Below are 22,300 nucleotides of genomic sequence, written 5' to 3' on the forward strand. Positions count from 1 at the left end.
TGTGTCCCTCAAACTAAAAACCATCCCTGAATTGGAAAGTTTGTTTAGAAAAGTATGTACGTACTATAAATTATCGTTGCCTCAAACTACCCCTGAAACTATTTGGAAATTAGTTCAGGATCAATCAAAATGAATTTAGAATGTTTATCGGTTCTGTATACTACTTAACTATAGGCAGTTTGTGTCGACCCATTAAGTACAAGAAAAAAACATCAATGTGTTCGGATTGAATTAAAATTATTTTAGTCTTTTTTTATTGCTTAGATGGGTGGACTAACTCACAGCCCACCTGGTTTTAAGTGGTTACTGAAGCCCATAGACATCTACAACGTAAATGTGCCAACCACCTTGAGATATAAGTTCCAAGGTCTCAAATGTAGTTACAACGGCTGGCCTTCAAACCGAAACGCATAACTGCTTCACGACAGAAATAGGCAGGGTGGTGGTACCTACCCGTGCGGACTCACAAGAGGTCCTGCCACTAGTAAAAAGTCTCAAAATATCAACGAAACGAAGGCGAACGAAGGAAAATTTGTGCGTTCTAACGGTAACGCATACCCGATTACCACTGCCTAATAAGTATATGAAACAGGCGCCTAACCCTTCAAATCCATTATCTTGCAAACTTAGGAGCTTTTTATTTAAATTAATTTAAATAATTCAAAGCATGACTTCAATGGCGCCTCACATATGTCTAATTAGAAGTACATTGTAATTTTATTGGCACGTCGCCCGAAATCGTTTGTTTTCTTAAGTAATTACATTCTGTAGAAATAGTACGGAAATAGTAGCCCATTACTCACAGAATATATTAACAATTGTATTTTGGAAGTGGAAGAATATTACGATTGACAAAAGGATTCCTTTTTTATTGCTTATATGGGAAAATGAGTTGTGGGTTGTAAACACCTGGTACTAAGTGGTTGCCGGAGCCCATAGACATCAACAATGTAAATGCCATCATTCACCTTGAGATATGAGTTTTATATAACTCTCAATTTTACAGTGCAACCCACACCACCCTTCCCTACCCTTCAAACTAAAATGCATTACTTTCTTTTTCCTACCTAAGCTAGCTAAGATAGCCTTAGAGGACTATGCCAGCATGACCGAACGAGTAGGTGAGCTCACGGGGCTCTAACCTGGTGACGTTGCTAATACTAACCCTAGCAAGAGCAGTGCTTCGCAGAATCTACCACCGGATCGGAAATGTGACCCACTGAGAAGGTCCGGCGAGAAACCCTAGTGGGCTGTGTCTGTGGGATGCTTTACTATTTCCAGCACAAATAGGCAGAGTAATGGTATCTACCCATATGGGCTTACCAGATGCCCTACCACTAGTAAACGCCTCCAAGTTAAGATTTTCATTTCTGTTTTGTGTACCGAAAATATACATAAGAGACAAAAACAAGTCCACCCAAACCCTGAATACCAAATAACTTTATTAAAGATACCTACTAGCGTCGACCGGGATTTTATATATAAATAGGCAGATACAAAAGAAAGTAACCATTGTCACTTTTGTTTTTCTATATATTTTTTTATTAATAGTTGTTTAGGGTTACCAATAAATTATGGAAGTAGTGATTTTTCATATTAATTCTTAATAATAAAACAAAAAAGCACATGTAAATGTTGAGGTGTCAGTGATTATGGCCGATTTAAATTTTCGTAATGAAAACGACGAATGAAAATAAAATAAAGATGTTATAGATGTATAAGTTTGTGTGTTTTAATGTTTGTAATGGAAATATTCATTGATTTAAAGCATCACGCCTTACACTGAGTTAATGTTACGCGCTGGGGCTCGGGATAAATAAATGTTCCACTAAAGTACAACTTAAAACTGTATTTATCACTTAGAAAACACACAGAACACTTTAAAATTCTCAATTCGCTTCTTCCGTTTCGCTTCAGGCATTTATTTGTCATCGGAGCTCATAGGCAATGTAATATGACATAATGCACATAATGTAACTAACTATACTTGAGACCTTAGAACTTGTATCTCAAGGTGGGTGGCGCATTATTTACGTTGTTGATGTCTATGGGCTCCAGTAACCACTTAACACCAGGTGGGCTGTGAGCTCGTCCACCCATCTAAGCAATAAAAAAATAAAAAAAAATGCACATTTATTTCGTGCTTCCGTGGTTCAGGAGCTTAAGTGAGAAGTTATCCTATTTCAATACAAACTCGCACAAACAGAAGCGTGAGGCACTGAGATGACTCAAAGACTTCAGAGTTCGCAGATTATTTAAGGCTATCATTCCTTAAACAGTGTCTTCGTCTATCGATCTTGGCTGCACGAGCTTAAAGCCTATTATTAAACTGAGCGTCTGATCCATATTAACTATTTAGTTTCTTAACAAATTCCCAGCTCAACTATTTTTTCGCAGAGCTTGCAATCAGTACTATCTTCTGAAACAGCAGTGTAGATAGAACTGAACTAATTGTAATTACAGTCAACTGTTCCAACAATTCTGAGCCAGTGCGGATTGCAATTTCGTCGAGATTGCTACAGTTTTTTTTATACAGTTTCAGATCTATTTTTTAAAACTTTTTTATTAGCTTGCTATGATAAGGACGTTTGTCTCTGTATATAATGTAATCTTTGAACGTCATTTTCATCAACTTCAAGACTTATGCATTAAAAATTATACACAGATCAAGGTCCGATGATAGTACACAAAATTTTATCACTTCGCTCTAAAATCCAGCAACAACAGGATTTTAGAAATATAAAATTAATTATTAAATGGGGATTGCTATTTAAGCGGTTTTTTTGTTTTTATTTCAGATAAATTTTATTCACAGTTTTTACAAACAAGAACTCGAGTGCAATAAGTAACCCGAAAAACTTACAAAAGTTTTCTAACAGGGATGTCTGACGGGCGATATTATTGGTAATACAGATCCCTTGCAAGGATACCAATTCCCTTGGCCAATCTAACCTCGTTTTTTTTTAACGCTGGGGAATCCATTTACGGATACCCGGTCGAGGGGGGTAACGGACCGGGTTATGTCGGACTCCGGCGCCTCCTGAGAGGAAGAAGGGGAGAAGAGAAGGGCCGAGGTCCTGTGGTACAAAACGTCAAGATCACTACGTAATTAAACCAGAATCATACGTCACGTCACAATAGATCATGGCCAACAGCAATTCCAGGGGCACAGCGAAAGCACACACCGCTAATTAATAACTCTCACTCCTTTTAAAAAAACCTCTATAAGTCAATTTTCCATAGACACAGCCCACTGAGTTTCTCGCCGGATCTTCGCAGTGGATCGCGATTCCGATCCGGCGGTAAATTCTGCGAAGCACTGCCCTTACTAGGGCTAGTGTTACCAAAATCTCTGAGGTTGAGCCCGTGAGCTGAACTACCCAACCTAGCGTAGCTGAAATACCCTCTTAGGGTGCCATCGAATAGGTAAAGGAAAAAAGCTCATTTCATGGTGGGCTCTGCAATAGGTAAAAAGAGTTGACTTGATCATCTTAGAGAAATCTTCTCCTTATGAGTCCACACGGATAAATATCACCACCCTGCCTATTTGTACTGTACAAACTCATATCTGAAGGAGGGCGGCCTTAGTTACGTTGTAGATGTCTATGGGCTCCAGTAACCACTTAACACTAAGAGGGCCTTGAGCTATTCCACTCATCTAAGCAATAAAATATCCTTATTGCAATATCCTTATTGCAGCATCGGAAGCCGATTTTCAAGCAATTGTGAATAAGGTTAATGAGTTAATAAACATAAACAAGACCAAGTTCATGGTAGCCTCAAGAAACCCGGATTTTAATTCAAGCTTATCTGTAGCTGGGAAACAACTAGAGCGGGTACGACAGTACAAGTATTTGGGTAAATGAAGCATGGGAATCTGATCAAGAAATCAAGACCCGGATAGAAATTGCTCGAGCCTCTTTTAATGACATTTCATTAAAAGAGGAAAGTTCTTTGCTGTAGTCAACTGAATATAAAGCTCCGAGTCAGGCTACTCATGTGCTATATCTGGCATATCGTCATGTATGGTTGCGAAACGTGGACCCTGAAAGATGACACTACAAGACGCCTACAGGCATTCGAGATGTGGTGCTACCGTCGCATGTTACGCATTAGTTGGTAGATGTCTATGGGCTCCAGTAACCACTTAATACCAGGTGGGCTGTGAGCTCGTCCACACACCTAAGCAATAAAAAAATAAAAAAAATACAGTGACTATACATTAGTCTGCGTGATGACGGTTATTATTATTATCTATACATTAATACGTGAAGCAAAAACTTTGTATCCCTTTTTACGAAAATTGCCCGGACGGAGGAGTATGAAATTTTCCATACTTATAGAGAATATAGAGAAGAAGTGCACAATGCTAATATTTTTTAAAAATAATGCATAAAAGATACATTAAATCAATAAAGAAAACATTACACACCTACATAGGTACCATGTATTTGACGCACACACGCATGCATACTATTTATTATTCTCAAATTTTTTTTCTTGACGTTTGTTGTCAAATTGAGAATAGATTAAATATTGTTTGTCTTTGTTAATATTTTTTATAGTGTAGTCTTGGCGAAATTTGTGATTATAGAAGTATATAAAATACAATCATAATAATGTACAAACTTACAATTCCAATTAATTATAGTCGAATTTCGACTACTGTGGGACCTCTAGTTCATATAAATAGCTGTTTATTTGTATATCATTTTTTTTTTTTTTTTTAAATCATTGTGAATAAAATAAAGTTGATAACTTTGTAAAGTAGTTTTTTTTTATCAATAAAAAAATCATAGGTAATGAAAAATGTATACCCGAATAATTATTTTCTTTATACCTCGAATAGAACTTAAAATTAATATTTTTATAATAATCCGTTTTTATAATATCCGGTGACCCACGACACCACACATCTTTTTTTATCTTATAAGCCACGACCAACTTAGCACAAAGTACGTGGGCCGTTAGATTGTCTGCCCGTGTGCAGCAATAAAAACATCCTTAAAAGTTAATAGGCATGTTATGAAAATGTCACAGCCCTAGGACAAAAAGTTTCAATCTACCCCTCGCTGGCTTAGACTTATCAAGAACTCGTGTTTAATTAATTAGACAACTCAAGGGACGGTTTTTGAATAAACTCGTTATGACATTCTACGGTTTAGTTTTTATATAAAATACATTTAGTTTTGTAAGATCTGGTGAATGAATACCTAATTAGTAAGATAAAAGCGTTCTTTGTCCTCCTGTTAAATGCTTTCAAAAACAATAAAGGCTAAATCGCAAACGAAACGTAGAACACATTGAAACTCCTGCTAAAAAAATATTATCAGTTTCCTTGCTAATATGTATTTACAAAGTTAGTGATAAAAGTGAGACTTCTTCTTCCTATTGAAGGCACGCATGTATTAATACCATTGGCCTAACTTCAGATGTGAATTAGAAGTTTTAATTATTCTCATAACTGCAATCCTAGTCTGAATCAAAACGGTTAAATGTTTTAAATTAGAAAGCTTAACATAAATTTTTGACACTAGCGCCATCTAGTGCTATATATTAATAATAATTTTAGTCTCGACGTAATAATTGTCGTACATGAATCTTGTTTTTAGTTTTTCGTATTTATATAGATGTCACTACAGTACACCCTTTATAACACAATAAATTTAAAAATAATCTGATTTTAGAAAACCAGTAATTATTTGTTTGAGCGTTTTCCAAAAAAAAAAATAGAAGTTTACTTTATTTTGGAGCTAAAATTTATAGGGCTCATGTTTTATACCAAAATCACAAAAATTGTCGATGGTTAATCAAAATGGTGGCCTACAGTGATGTCCGATCGTGGTTTTGTATTCTTTGTTTACGATAAAAACATTGGCTTAGTTTCAGTTTTATTACTTTTAATGTGACAAAATAAGATGTTTATAGATTTAAAAACTCTGGACAATTGTTTGGGTACAAGCAAGTGTGTGATTTGACACGAAACTAGTGATACCAGTCTCACCTTGTAAAGAGAAAATGGGGAATTGCTTTAGTAGCACAGGAGAAAAGGATTCAAAAAACAAAAATGAGAGGCCTAATCCTCACGAGGAAGACCCTAGACAATTTCAGAGCCCCGTGCCTACCCCGCCTCCAGATCCGATAAGATCTACGGTAAATCAGGGTACAGATACTAGTGAGGTCCCTCCCACTCGAATATTTGTAGCGCTGTATGATTACGATGCCAGGACCGATGAAGACCTGAGTTTTAGAAAGGGAGAGCATTTGGAAATTCTTAATGATACACAAGGTGACTGGTGGCTTGCTAGAAGTAAGAAAACCAAACAAGAGGGCTACATTCCTTCAAACTATGTGGCGCGCCTGCAGTCAATAGAGGCCGAACCGTGAGTAATACATACATGTTTTTATGCAATCGTTTCGGTAGTGAGAGGTTCCTTTAAACGCTTTATTTTCTGTACATTGAAATTAACCCGTTTCACTTGGTAATGATATTACTTACCAACTGCGGATTTTTGTTTTATAACAACATGACACAATCCAATAAAGAATTCCGTTCCTTGTAAATAATTCAATTCATGCAATTCGGTTCAACAAAACTGTTCACTGTACTGTTTAATACTCGGAAAACATGTATTTGCTATAACTGTACGGCCTATTTAGATTTGAACACAAATATAAATAATTTTGAATGGCATAATTTTCCTATAATTGAACAATGCATTTATTTATCCTTATTTACTTTAATTGTGTACACATTTACATCTATAATTAATTTTATAAATTGAATATAGTATTAGATAAACATGGATTTTATTTCTAGTGAATAGAAATATAATCCAAGTAAACAAATAAATACCTACATTGTCAAATTTTATGACAATACTGACAACCAAAATAAAACTAAAATTGGATTTGTGTTGCAATCTAAATAGTTTATAAAATTCTAGCAAATCCATGTTTGCCAAGTAGCTTAAATATGAAACATTACAATAAACAGTTTTTGTTGAACTGGGTTGGCTGAAATGCTTGGTTCAGGTTACTATCCAGCATTTAACTTGAAAGCCCATAATTCATGAAATTAAAACATTTGAACCTGCACAAATAGAGACCACCATTCTTCACCATCTATTTCTCACACAAAAGGACCTTTGTGGTTACAAAAGCTGTCTAATGATTCTAGTACAGATCCAATTTTGACTTCATTTCTTAAGGCTTCTAATTAGTTGTGCATAGAAGCCAATCTTGCTAATATATAAATACCAGGTATTAGCTATCAATTAGCTGAAGATGTTAATGAAAATTAAGACAAAAACAGTTGTTCCAATTATAGATAAAACACAAAAGCTTGTCTGGAGCATTTTGATTTTGAAATGGTCGTTCAATGTTAGTAATACACAACGATGATGTTCATAATCTTAATATTTTATACATTGTATATTTACTTTAGCTATAAGTTTAGTGCCTGCTTTACTTTAGATGCTTGGTAGAAATTCAGAGCATTTCTCATGAACTAATGTAAATCCTAATTTAAAGAAAAATTGTGAAAATTTTAAATAATAATCTTAAAGGGAGATAGGAGATTAATGGTAAGATGTATTGCTAACCTAAACAGGTGGATTCTACTATCTTTGCTACGTAGCTCTCAATATTCTAGCTTAAAAGTAAAATGGCTATTGTACTGAAAATATTTAAGCTTGTAAGAATACATCTCAAAATTGATATCAGCATTCACTCTGTGGTGTCTATAAGCTCTGGTAGCTACTTGCTGTTAAGTGTCCTGTGAACCTCTGACAATAATAAAAATGTCTTCCAAAGAACATGTGTTGCTCAGGATTTCATACAAAACTTTTATTATTTCTTAACTTTATTCAAATTTCTCACAAGGGATATCATTTGTTCATGATACATAGCTATTAATTTAAATCAAAAAGATCTTTAAGTGACTAGCAATGTGAAAGATATGCTCTTGTTAGTAGTTAAGCTTGTATAAAATTTATTAAATTGTTTCTATATTTTTGTTCAACTAGCAGTTTTAATTATAAAATTAATTCATAAATATCCAATTTATTATAAAATTATATCAATAAAACCAAAATGTATCAAGAAATGTTATGTAAAATAATTTAAGTGAGATGATAAGGTTTTGATTATTCATCTATTTTTCTTGGTGTTATGGTGAACACAGCTGCAGTGTGATCCTCCCACAAAAACCAGGCCATTATATTATGTTCGGCAATGAATGCACTAAAAAAAGTGATGCATATAAATTAAGATAACACATGTTCAGGCTATTTCAGTTACTTTCATAACATTTGAGTATTGTACTGATATGGATAAGGAATAAGTTTAATTTATACTGTTTATTAATATGCACCTTGTAAAACTCATAGAGGATATGTAATTCAGGGAAAATTAAGGCTACATTTATTATCCCAATTCATTTCCTCAAAAGCTCAATCTATATCCATAACAATATTAAAAAGATCTCCAATTTTTTCTGAATTGTACAGGCTTTAAAATGTATATTATATAATATAAACGAGGGCCTAAATAATATACAGTTCAGACACAAAAAATTTGCTTTTCAGAATTTGTGCAATCACTACTTGATTTTAGAAAATTGTAGAGGAATGGCATATAAAAACTAATCTTAACAAAAAACGTGGCGGGACATGAGCGCCAGGTCTTGCAATTTCTTGTGTATGTATTTTAAATAGTGAATAATATTTATAAAATGAAATAGTAAGGGATAAAAATTCCGAGTTTCGTGAGCAAAGTATTCTGAAGACTAAGGTTTTTTCGGTATCTTTAATTTCGTTAAATGTTTCACATACAGGAAAGAAAGTGGACATCAGTGGCGTTTATGTTACAAAATTAGTTTCATTTGCTGAACTGTTAACAGGGTCCAATATTTGTTATGAATTCAACAAGCAGCTTAGTAAATGTGTGGCATTTTGTGTGGTAGCTTGCACAATTATTTACCATAAACCTGCCTATATCTGCCGCAAAGTAGTAATTATAGTGTTCCGGTCTGACGGTCATTGTACAATACAATTGAAACTTCATTAAGGTGGTTGGCGGTATTCAAATTGTGATGTGTGCGGGCATTGGTAATCATTCCTTGCTATACTAGAAAAGCCAGCAGGGTTGGACCCGTGCTACACCTCCAACCGGTCGCTCTTCAATATCTACTGCGCTCTAGGGTGCTGGTATCGCACTCCGCGGCTTCTACCCCTACGGTCTCCGCCTCCTACAGGGGTCAGAGCTGGGCAAGCTCTGTGGGGTCAGTGCCCGGCTCGACGGGGGCGAATCGATGCGAAGAGGAAGTGCTCTCTCACACCCCGCCTCCTCCGGCTATATGACTTACTCGCATATGTCGAGCATCGCTTACCAGAATTATGACCACGGGTGTCGATAGTGACAAGTCTGGTCAAATTACCGCAGATTTTCTTTTGCATCCAATTCCTCGCCTTAATCGTTTGGATTCTTTGTGTCCACTAAAATACTGTGTATCGTATGTTTCATCGTATGTCTTATATATCGTATAAAATATCGTATGTTTCATGAGGAGTGCTCTGGGAACTATTAGAGATGATTATATGATTTCATCATCTCCTTTTTACCATCATGCCATTCGACAACACGAAGCCGCTCCTTTCACAGCAACAACCAAAAGATTTTTTCTGCTATGAATGATCGGACTTTGAAATGAATTCCTCTACACGAGCGCTAAGACATATCCTTCTTCAAGCGAGGCTTAAAACGGGTCTGCTCTTGCCGTTGCTGAAGTCCTCGTCAACTTAGCATTAAGTAGGCCGTATACTTGTGTGCCGTTTGTCTCTCGATGACTATAACAAAAACAAAATCTTTAAATTGATTTTTTAAAACAATGTTTTTAAATAACATAATTTATTAAAAGGCATCAAAGGAAGTTTATATAGTTCTTTGACGCAGCAATATTTATATTTTAAAAACAAAAACACAACTATTCACATTTCCCTTCCCACCATAGAAATTACGGTTTCATTCATCATATCCTTTCCACCTACAGTTTCTCGAAAATGTAAGCAATCGAAAATACTGCATTTAGTCCATTTTATGATAAGAATACTATTTAAAATTGTAGAATTAATTTAAAAGCGTTCCGCAAATAACACATCGAACCTCCTAATTATCTAACCTCAACATAGTGTCTCGCTTGTGTTCAAGAAAGCTCATTATGTAATTGAACAATTATAGTCAAAAAAAAAGTATAAAATGCTGTAACGGCACTGATAATGAGATACAAAGTCAAGTCACCAATTATAATTATTCATTCCTCTAATCAAAGATACATCCGTAGAGTACAATCTACGTCATACAATTTATACCTCTAATGGGTTTTTTAATACGTACCACGTGGCCATGGCTCACAACGACAAATTGAGTTTTTTCAGTGGCTTTTGTCGACGTTACAGAGTTGCTCTACAGTTTCACATACATCAAATTTGTAAATCATAAAAAAAATGTAACACGTTGCATTTTCTCGAGATAAGTTTTTGTGTCGCTCTGGTCCATAAGTCGACTTGCAGATACGTGATATATGAACATGCGTTGATACGCAAAATGTCGAATCAGTAAACAAACTTATCATATTTATTGTAGCAGTATATTATACCCAGTGTTGCTATGTCATTCACCATGATAAAAAATATCCTCTCTTAATCCAGCTTATAAGCTTATAATTCAGGACCAGTGTCGTGCCTTCGTCACGCAAATATGATTTTTGACTTAAATTTCAATTCAACAAATATTCGGTCATTCTATAACAAGCATCTAACCTTTACTATTGTAATATTTTTAAAACAAATTTACTAGTAGTAAGCTTATTGTAAGTCCTCATATTAGATAACACTATTTAGCCTAATGTGTAATGAACTCATCTGCCCATTTAGACCAATAAAAAAAGCAATTGAGACCTTAACCTCGTGCTTCAAAATTGTGACGATATTCGCATTGTATTATCCATTTATCCATTTATCGCTTTTTGCACTATTATAAAGAATACGTAGATAAATACATAGTTCAGTGCCAGTATTATCGCGTTTGAGGACCACCCATCAAAGATTTTGTCTTATCCGTAAAATCTATGAAACGGATGTTAGGTGTTGGAATTTCTGTAAGCTAAATTAAATCAGAAATCGCAGATTTGATAATCAAACATATCATTCGATCACTTTATATCTCAAAAATACCACGATTAGTTACGTAAATAGCACATTTAGATGTAAATAAAAAGGGATCCGGTTATTGAACTGGTCCTTTAAAGTATTGTAATAGTACAATAAACAACGAATTGGTACGTTTTTTTTAAAGTTTTTGTATAGCTTTGTGTATTTCTTCATCTACTTATATATTAATACGTGAAGCAAAACTTTGTTTCCCTTTTTACGAAAATTGCGCAGACGGAGGAGCATGAAATTTTCCACACTTATAGAGAATATAGAGAAGATGTGCACAATGCTAATATTTTTTTAAATAATGTATAAAAGATACATTATATCAATAAAGAAAACATTACACACACAATCATGTATTTGACACAACTTTTGTCAAACTTTTGTTAGTGTTTAAAGTCTGTGGTCAAATTGAGAATAGATGAATATTGTTTGTCTTTAGTATTATTTACGTATAGTGTAGTTTTGGCGAAATCTGTGATTATATTATATAAGTACAATAGTATTTGGCAACCATAATAATGTTTAAACATAAAATTTCAATCGATTAAAGTCGAATTTTGATTTCTGCGGGACCACTAGTTATATTTAATAAATGATAAAATAAACGAATCTTAATTAAGCCGAAATATTGACCCAGTTTTGTTCTCACAGTTCTCTTTTACTTCACTTTCGTTTCGTTAAAAGGTTTTTTTTTGTATGGAACCCTCTGTCATATGGGAGGACTATTCATACTAGAATTCATGTATTGTGGGAACCAGATCCTGATATACATGCGTATGTATATTTTAAATGTGTACATAAATTACACATCCGGACAAATAATTAGAAAAAATTGTTCGTCTAACTAATGTTTGCCCGTAGTGAGAATCGAACCCATGATCCTCAGTTCAATAGTGAGGGGCGTAACTAGAGGTCTACAGGCGCAGTTTTTAAGCACACAGTTCTTATTATTTAATTAAACACATGACTTCCAAATTGCCGCTTATTCTGAATTGACCTAAGGTGTTCAATAAATTTAAACGAAATTGGCCTGCCTGAAATATGCCTTCTCGCTTCCCCGCGACTACCGCCGGTTGAGCCTCTTTTATATTAAAACGCAATTACAATAATAATTGCAAGCGTTTACCACGCTTGTGATCATTGCGCAACGAGTCAGCGGACTTACCGTTGTACTAGAAAATTTGCAAGCGAAAGTAAAGTAGTCACGGACGACGCACACCGTGACAGATAATACTAATTTTATATGTCGCTAACGATAATTTGTTCCTTTAATTACTTACTATTTACATGAAATTGTACAATTTTATTTCATAATATACCTGTCATACATTTATACGACAGTCTGGCGCCAGCTTCTTTTAATGAATAACTTTTAAGTCCACAAATCAACTAATCATTTCATGTTACATAATTTAAGAATGCTTACCGTGAATTTTAAATACTTGACGGTGAATATGAAATTATATAATTGAATATGAAATTTTTATCTTAGAAATATGTTATTATCATACAAGGATGTGAAAAGATGTTATAGTAATAAAACATTTGAAAGTTTTAAACCGCGATTTATATTTTTTAAAATATTATTATTGTTGAATTCGAAATCAATTCAATAAGGGCTTGTCATCTCTTGTGGTGATTTGTGAAACCTGTGAAAAATAATATTGCCATTTCTTCGTTCCTAAAAATTACATCGATACATAATTCGGTAGCGCTCCATATTAGCCTGGTTAAGCTCTAGTAGGTAAGATTAGGTAAATCCTTTTATTTAATTAAACACAATAACAACAAAGTGATGTTATAAGATAATTAGTTGAAAACAATATATCACGACACCAATTACCTTATAAATGTTACGCCTATAAAAGAAGAAAACCTTTTTGCGCTTATAAAATTATGATGTTTTCTTATTATGATTATGATATTTTCATAGAAGACTAATTTGAGAAGAATAAGATTCTCACAAACATGTCGTCACAATTGTGTCATGTCGGTGAGTAATGCAAGTTTTTATTCGTCCGTTCGACTCCATCCGATACTCCTTTGATAGAATACCTACCTAGTGAATCGTGAAGGACTCACGTCAATCGCCGGAGGTGCATTGTATAGCTGTAACATTTTCACAAAGCATGCATAATCTTTCTGTTGTATAAATGAATCATATATTCTTAAATCACTAAGATAAAAGAAAAAAAAACGATATGACTTAAAATTTGAGAGCAGACATATATTCAACGAAAACAAAGAAACAAGAATCCGTACAATAATAATTTTCCATTACCGATACTAAACAGAAAGGTATAAATGTTGTTAAAATGTTGCTGTTCCCACACTTAACAGTACTGAAACGGTAAATACTTCTTGAAAACAAACAATGGTTAATGCCGTCCAGGCAGAGACACGTATTTACATTGAAACTATTCCTAGTCAAACACGCAAATTGTATGGCAAATAGTAAAACGCTGGGTTTCTTCCTTCAATTTATAATGTGGTTGTCGCACGGCTACCGCACATGCGGCCGGCCAATAGATATTACCCGGTTGCAGCTTGCTTAACGGTATGCTTGATGACTTGAATAAAACCAGCGGAGCCAACAAAACAAACAGTTCATGGGAGGGCTTACTGCGCGCGTATGAGATATTGACACTTCCGACTGATGTTAACTTTGGGTTTTGTTTTCATTTCTTTTTTAACCGTACATCGTACTGTATAAGAATTGAAAAAAGAAAAAAAAAGTATTATAAGTTTTTTAGTGCATTGTGGTTTCGTTTATCGAGTCGTATGGTATATGTTTATACGCGACTCGGTTGCAGGAAGTGGGCCGCCTCACTGAATTCAGCGTCCGGGATGACAAACGCCATATAAACATTATTAATACATACTCAATAGTCATATATAGTTATTAATAAACATCGTACTGAGCTAAAACTAGATTTTTCAGCGTAATTGCATTAGAATGTGCCATCACAGATCTATTATTACACCAACGGGTAAATTATAGGCTAAGCAGCCCGTATGTTATGATTGTATTTGAATAACACTACTTCATTAATGCAAATTACTAGAAATATTTCAAATAACGTTTGTTGATACACAAATATTGTCTTAAAAAACGCTACCATTTATCAGAAATGCCTTGCAGATACGGGAAACCGTACAATTGACCTGGCCATGATGATCAACCAGTCGGAGTGTGTCAGCAGCGGATTCCTAAGAACCCGCATTCCCAATTAAAGGCAGCTGGCCGACATCACCGTCTCTGGAGACAGGATGCATCTTAAGTTCAGCGCCCTGCAGGCGCGCCTTTCTAAACACTGCACTGTAAACGTACACTCAATGAACATTGTGGTTAAAAACAGATACTTTTGCTTGATCGCCTGCCTCTAATAACATACCTTGAATGCATCGTATAAAATAGTACATTGTGCACCAAGGGAGAAAAGTTGAAAACATTTCCTCCCGCGTGTAATATTCTAAAAAAAATAAAAAAAAACAATTTATCTGCTTTTTAATTTTTAAATAAACTACTACTAATTGAATAAGAACTGTCTGATTAACACATCTCTGTTTAATACTTCACTATTAAATTTTATTGCCTTTTGTTTATTTCAATTTTACACTAAACACAATATTGCAAATTACCCGAGCACAACAATGGCGGAGAATTTTAGGTGCGTGAGAGCAGGCATAGACACTAACGCGCATGCGCACTTGTACCCAGGGAGAAAAAGTTAGACTTTCTTCCCTGTACAGCGGGACGAAAACCGAATTTTCGGCGTAGGTAAGAGTAAAAATTGTTTTGCAAACACAAATTCATCACCATTTTAAGTTGACCCGACGCCTGCCTACATAATACATATTATTACATCATCCGACTAAATGAAACTATACACTTAAACCTTTCAGAAAACGTACGATCGTTAACAAGTAACAGTAAACGAAATTAACTAGTCCCTCTTCAAATGATCCATCCTATCATTGAAACAACAAAACAAGTAGAGGTCATTGACACTGTAGGATTGCATAATGAACAGTATTTGCGTGTAGGGCGGATCGTCCTATCGTGTGATAGAGTATGGGTAGATAAGTAGGGTTCTAGGGCTTCAACGTTTGATTTGAGAGAGAGTAGCGGCCCAGATCGTGACCAATTAAGGCCATTGTTGATGTGTCGCGGTATGTGTTCGCCTTATGTTTGCTTTAAAACTAGCCGTGCACTGACTGCGTATATCGATAAGTTTACCAAAACTATAATTTAGTGCATTCAATAGCAGGTAAACTTAATTTTTATGACTAACTAGCTTTTGTCCGCGACTTCGTCCGCGTGAAATAGTTACGCTAAATTTTACCCGCCTCTTCATTTACGTAGAAAGTGAAAATATTTTTGAATAATAGAATGTTAGAGTTATTTAAGGTACCAAAATCACGCTTTTTAACTGACTTGAAAAGAGACTCTCATACATTAGACACATACAGATACAGAGAAGACTCTCATACAGACATTACTTTAGCGAAACTTTCTGCAGCGCACGCAGTGGAGGCTCTCAAAAGGGATTAAAACCCGATTTTGAAACATTCTTTATTGGTACTCCGCTTGCATTTATCTTAGCGTGATGTTATATAGCGTATAGCCTTCCTCGATAAATGGACTATCTAATACTGAAAGAATTTTTCAAATCGGACCAGTAGTTCCTGAGATTAGCGCGTTCAAACAAACAAACTCTTCAGCTTTATAATATTACTAGCGACCCGCCCTCGCTTCGCTTCGGAAACATTAAAACACACAAGAAAGCCAAAAAAAAAAAATTAAAAAAAGTAGCCTATGTTCATCAGGGACAATGTCGGCTTCTAATGGAAAAATAATTTTTCAAATCGGTCCAGTAGTTTCGGAGCCTATTCGAAACAAACAAACAAATCTTTCCTCTTTATAATATTAGTATAGAAGTATAGATGTTTTGATATTTAGGAAATAAGTGAAACAGTATACATATTTGCACGTAGTCTCTAGGTGACTGTAGCGGGTGATCGGTCTTGTCGCCACGTTAATGATAGCTTCCCTAATAGTCCGACTTCTTAGGGAAAATTCACGTCGCACGCGCAGACTAACGATTATCTGTTACTGGCGCCAATGATGTATTCGTTCATATCGCGGATATACTTAGTAACAGAGAAGTAATATTACTAACGCGATATTTAATTACGTGCTCCATTCTTTTATGTTATTAACATTGTTGTAAATAATTTAAATTAACCTTAGATGTTCAAGTTTATTTTTAATGTAAAATAATAGTAATGTTAGATTTTCACTTAGTATAATTTTTTAAAGAAATCGGCATCTGAAAAATTCTTAAAATCAGACGATCGAAGGTCGGTCACGAAATACTTTTTTGTAATGTTGAACAATGTCAAAGGAATAATAATACTTTCTCGTAGAACGACCCCGGTGGCGCCGATCTGTGTAAAGCCTACGATTATTTTTAGATTAGAAATGGCTCAACCGCTTTACGTAATTGCACTGGTCGCATGCGCTGCTAGTTCCAGAGCGTTTGTAGCTAAATATAGGCGCAGAGGTGGTGTGCAATTAAACCTTATTATCGCATGTTTCCACTGGAAGCCGAACCACCTCTTATAACTATTCCTAGAAGTTTATGTAGAAACTAAGATTTGTGCGTGGATGTAAGTTCGTGACGATGGTGACTAACATATGGAGCATGTTGTAGAATGTTTAAAATTATTGTAAAGTCTAAATTAGCGTTACTTGTTGTTTGTGCTTTCGATGTTCAGTACATGTTAATTTCTTACTTTGTTATTAATATTTTAATACGTCAAGCCAAAACTTTGTACCCCTTTATACGAAAATTGCGTGGACGGAGGAGTATGAAATTTCCAACACTTGTAGAGAATATGGAGATGGAGTGCAGAATGCTAATTTATTTTTAATTATGCCAAAAAAATACACTGACTCAATAAACGAAACATGACAAACACTACCATGTATTTGACACACACACACGCATGTATTTATAATATCGAGGGGTAAAAGGACATTTGGTTTAAGCGACATTTTTGGAAATTTACATTGAAGCCATTTTAGTTTTAAAATTTGGAAAAGATATCGTAACAAAAAAGCTTTTTCAACTATTTGAATTTGTTAAACTTAATTGAAGTTCAATTAAAAACATCCAATTGTTGATAATAATACCAAATAAAACGGTATTTTAATTACAAAGACAAATGTCGCGTATTAAGCGAAATGTCACTTAAATCAAATAGCTTTTCACCCCTCGATATACTCTTCGTTTATTGTCAAACTTTTGTTATTGCTTAAAGTCTATGGTCAAATTGAGCATAGATTAATATTGTTTGTCTTTAATATTATTTGTCTATAATGTAGTCTTGGCGTAATCTGTGATTATAGGAAGTAAAATGATAGTCTTTGACAATAGCATAATAATAATGTTCAAACTTATAATTATAATTAATTATAGTCGAATTTCGACTACCGAGGGACCACTAGTTAATTGAAAACGATGAAAGGATAACTCACGTGGGCGCTAAATAATAAAAAATATTTTACATTTTTTAATATAAGATCATTTATGCTTATCATTAAAGCAAAAATGCTCAATGTGAAATCGATTTAAAAACGTTACGATGTGATGTTCACTTCATAAGTCTCAATAACTTAAATTCAAACTGCAGTACTTAAGAATTGTTCATCCATTTCCAGGAACTAAAATAACAAAAAGTCATCGATCGAGGTTCAATTATACTAAGTGAATTCAAAAACTTGATTTAACGGAACTTATCAGTTGGTGAGGTCCTTCTCAGAGTTGAGCGACGCTTTTTATTTTAAATGCAATATGTGGAAATGAGCTCATGATCCGTTTGATGTTAAGTGTTTAGCTTAAACCGGAACGTATGAGTACTGCATGACAGAAATAGGACACATAATGGTACCACAACTTAGATTAAACAAAAAAATATATCGAAACTTAGTGAGTTTTTCATATTGTATAAATAATTATTGTGATAGTTTCTTTGCACAGAAGAAATCTGTATGTCCTTCTGACTTTTGAAATAGCAGATGGAAAAATGTAAAGAAATTGAGGACATGGAACTTAGAAGTAACCGACGTATATTGCTTTGAACAAGTTATATTGAATATAATTTATGTGAAAAGAAGTGAAGAAATATTCGGTTAGGTGCCTTTTAAAGTTAAGCGAAAAATATGAAATCTGTCGATGAACCTTCACGAAGTGACGAAGAGATTAGCTCAGAGACGCACTTTAAGTTGTAATAGTTATATTGTAATATATTTATTATAAATTTGCATAGTAAGGATGAATTTCATAGCTGCAACAAGTAGCTTTGTCATATACGCCCAAAACACGTCATTAATCCTCCCGATCTAATAACGGTGCTTTTAGGTACCACAAGCACCGGTCACCGTCCTCGTCGAACCCGTCGCTTGCGACGAAGGGCTCGACGAGCGAATTAACCCACAGACACAGCCCACTGACTTTCTCGCCGGGTCTTCTCAGTGAGTCGCGTTTCCGATCCGGTGGTAGATTCTGCGAAGCACTGCTCTTGCTAGGGCCAGTGTTAGCACACTCCGGTTTGAGCCCCGTGAGCTCACCTAAACGTTAGGACGAGGCTGATATAGCCTCTCAAGGCTACCGGCATAGGTAGGAAAAAAAAATTGTCATTTACATACATAACTTTATTAATCGAAAACTCCTGAGCGTTTAACGATAAATCGTTTAATTTTACTCTTTATCACCATAAATCCGATTTCAGTCCAGCATAATTAAGTATGACTGCACAAAAGCGACTACAACTGGTTTTCAGTCGGGACTGGCGGTGACGACGTGAGCACATTATAGTATAAAACGCACTATACACCGTGAAGACTAGACAGAATAGACACTGACTAAAGTAATTACTGTTATTTTATGACGTCTACTCGTACCTACCAACTCTCTCTTGCGATATAGCTACGTGCTGCCCTGCGTCTTGTGAGACTGTTCTTTATTTACAGCATAGCAGGTAAGCGAGAAAGTAGACAACAGAAGTTGACGACAGATCATCATGACAAATTGTGATTAGTAAGCTGTTATTAGTGTTTTTTTTTTCCCTATTTGCTGGTCGCCAAGGTGCTATCCCAGCTGCATCCGGACGGGATCAGAGTGTGAAGTCTCCGCCTAGCGTTACATGATATAGATGTCTTAGTTGCATTAAAATTATGATCAAAACTAACACTTAAGACGGCGTGTTCAATGAATAATTATGTATTTTTCATTAGATTATCTATTTAGTGGGATTTCTGTAGCTAAATAAATTAAACCTGCTATACCATCTTCGTCCTATAATTTTGATTTAAATACTACCATTCAACAAGCTAATCGGACTCCGCGTTAGGGTTAGTCCAATAACTAAATAAACCAATATTGCAAACACAGACATATCGATTAGAAACCAAAGCCGAGCAAACCCTAAAAACATTGGATTCGAATGCATACAGACTTGGCAACCGCGGGAGATACAAGAACCCTTATTTTTTCCCAAACGGGAATTAAACATAAGCCAACTTCAATCAAAAGTACACGCGCCCAAGCTCCGTGTAAAAGTCCCAAGCACGTATGTGGATTTATATGTTATTTGCTTTAAATACAGACCTAGGATACCTTGCTGGGCAAAACCAGAGTCACTGGGATTCCAGTTGGAGATCGTTTGGTTCGTCCAGACTTAAAATTAAGTAGTACACCTATTTAATTAGCCGAATATATCCACATGCTTACTGTGAAATTATACAAAAGTAGGATGTTTTATATCTTAACACAACGGAATTAGGACCTAGGAAAAATTTATTAACTAAAGTATAAACTACAACATTCTTATTCCTCTTATTCATAATTGTTTATTGAATCATATTTTAAGAGAAACACAAAACATTTAAGCACAAAGGTAGTCCACTTACAATTATTATCAGGGATAAGGCGCACACGAGCTGAAGATCCTGCCTCTTCGTGTTAGGTATTTATTGGATCTCACAGACAACACAAAGTGTCGTCTTCTTCTATGATATATAATACTGAATCCGTTTCTCGTATTTGATTAATGGCCGTGTTGCAGTTCAAACCGGAAAATAAAGTTGATTTGGCACAGAAATAATTTGGATTAATATCCGTATTACCAGAGATAGATAGTTCAATAGAAGAATACCACTACTATAAATATATAATGCAGAAATATTAGGAATATCTCAGAGAACAAGGAAGCACAAATAATATTATCATGCAAGATCCTCTGACCTGTGACGATTTACTTTGCGTTACTAGCACCAAGACTAAGCTAGCAAAAGAGCGTGAAAACAACTTGACATACATTTGATTTGGTTCAGACCGAATGCAAGTGATGGCACTTTCAATTATCGCAATGCTGTGCCATACACCCACGCTGATTACTGATCATTTTCGAATGCAGCATTTCGTTATGATATTTCGCCAAAACTTTCTCTCGTTCCCAGTTTTTTGTCCAAGTCTAAAATGCGCCTGTCATTCAAAACAATCTCACTGTCCCCTAATAAGTCATGCATATCGCGATGGCTTATCTTAATTATAAATTGAAATCAATCGAGAGGTTTCATTGCAAATTAAAATATGTATGATCTCAAATATAAATATTGGCGGTATTAAAATAATGACAAAAAAAAATCTCATCGATTAACCACAGTGCGTGTCATGTTGATCGGATCCTGGTAGTGCCAGGCATTAGCTGCGAGAAGTGATGTAAAAGGCTTTCAGTGAATTGCTGGCGTCGAAAAATTCCGTTGACCCAGATATGACGTGATTAGAAACGTATGTACGTCAAATGTATGTAGCGAAAATGATATTTTTTGCCAGTGCCAATTTATCAGCAATTGAGCGTCGTGCACACACGAGATGCGATGCGACATCCGCAAGTGAGAGTTATGCCACTTGTCAACAAAACTGGTATAAAGCGAACTATCGAATAACTTGAATGTTTATATCTCGATATGTTATTATGTTGTATTTTTACGTCCGGTATAGTCATTGTAGATATCAACGTTGATCAGAGGCGACAATTCCAAATCAATTATACACACGACTTATATAACAAGCTGATTGAATGCATTATATAACAGCGTAAAATACGCCCATTCAACTTTCAAGGTCCAAAGAACTTGGCCCTTAAACATTGAAGCGGTATATTATATAGCTTTTAAACTATTAGGAGATTTACAATTTAAATATTTGTAAACGTCTCATAATTACTCGTGTATTTCCTTAATTTTCATATAAAAACGAATATCAAAAATATTCATTAAATTCAAGTATAAAAAAATTTAATCTTGCATTTGATATTAGTTTAAACGGGTCCGAGACATCAGCCTCGCGATTAGCTAGGTCGTTCATCGACCCGACACCGCAGATGCGATTGTAACACCACCATTATCCGAATAGCGTTTAGCTTTTTCGTGACATTCCTCCATGACTATTTCTGTAATGTGGGTTAAGGCTGCCTTTGAAGAAATCTTAAGGTTTTGCTTTTCATCTTATTAATAACGCCGTTGTTGTTGCACACAAATTGTTTAGTTTAAATGTTTCGCTTTTGTTGTAGTTGATATCAAAATCGTTAACTGTGTTGTCTTCGTCTTTGTTTGTTGTCAAACTCGATACATCAACGTTACTAGAATTTGTGACGACAGTCGCGTACATCTATATATTAAGACGTGAAGCAAAAACTTTGTACCCCTTTTTACGAAAATTGCGCGGACGGAGGAGTATGAAATTTCCCACACTTGTAGAGAATGTAGAGAAGGAGTGCAGAATACAATTTTTTTTTAGTTATGTATAATAATACTACATTAAATCAACAAAAAAAACATTACACACACTACCATGTATTTGACACAACACATACATATAAAACACTCTTTGTTTATTGTCAACTGTCAAACTTTTGTTATTGTTTAAAATCTGTGGTCAAATTGAGAATAGATTAATATTGTGTCTTTAATGTTATTTATCTATAGTGTAGTTTTGGCGAAATCTGTGATT

General features: G+C 34.9%; 1 protein-coding gene and 1 long non-coding RNA gene across 2 annotated transcripts in view; one reads left to right on the plus strand and one right to left on the minus strand.

The window, feature by feature from the left end:
• Positions 1-5,791: 5,791 nt before the first annotated feature.
• Src42A (Tyrosine-protein kinase Src42A) overlaps positions 5,792-22,300 on the plus strand; it is a 59,195-nt gene continuing 42,686 nt past the window's right edge. The window contains exon 1 of the mRNA XM_028187611.2: positions 5,792-6,383. Coding sequence (XP_028043412.1) covers positions 6,019-6,383 — 365 coding nt within the window. The 5' untranslated portion in view covers positions 5,792-6,018. The remainder of the gene's footprint in view (positions 6,384-22,300) is intronic.
• On the minus strand, positions 12,590-14,987 carry LOC149500847 (uncharacterized). The gene is made up of 3 exons (XR_016324686.1): positions 14,615-14,987; positions 14,385-14,538; positions 12,590-12,868 (listed from the first exon to the last, which is right to left on the minus strand). It is a non-coding gene; the product is annotated as an uncharacterized LOC149500847 (long non-coding RNA).

This window comes from Bombyx mandarina, chromosome 19, assembly GCF_030267445.1.
Source record: "Bombyx mandarina strain Sakado chromosome 19, ASM3026744v2".
NCBI classification, from domain to species: Eukaryota; Metazoa; Arthropoda; class Insecta; order Lepidoptera; family Bombycidae; genus Bombyx; species Bombyx mandarina.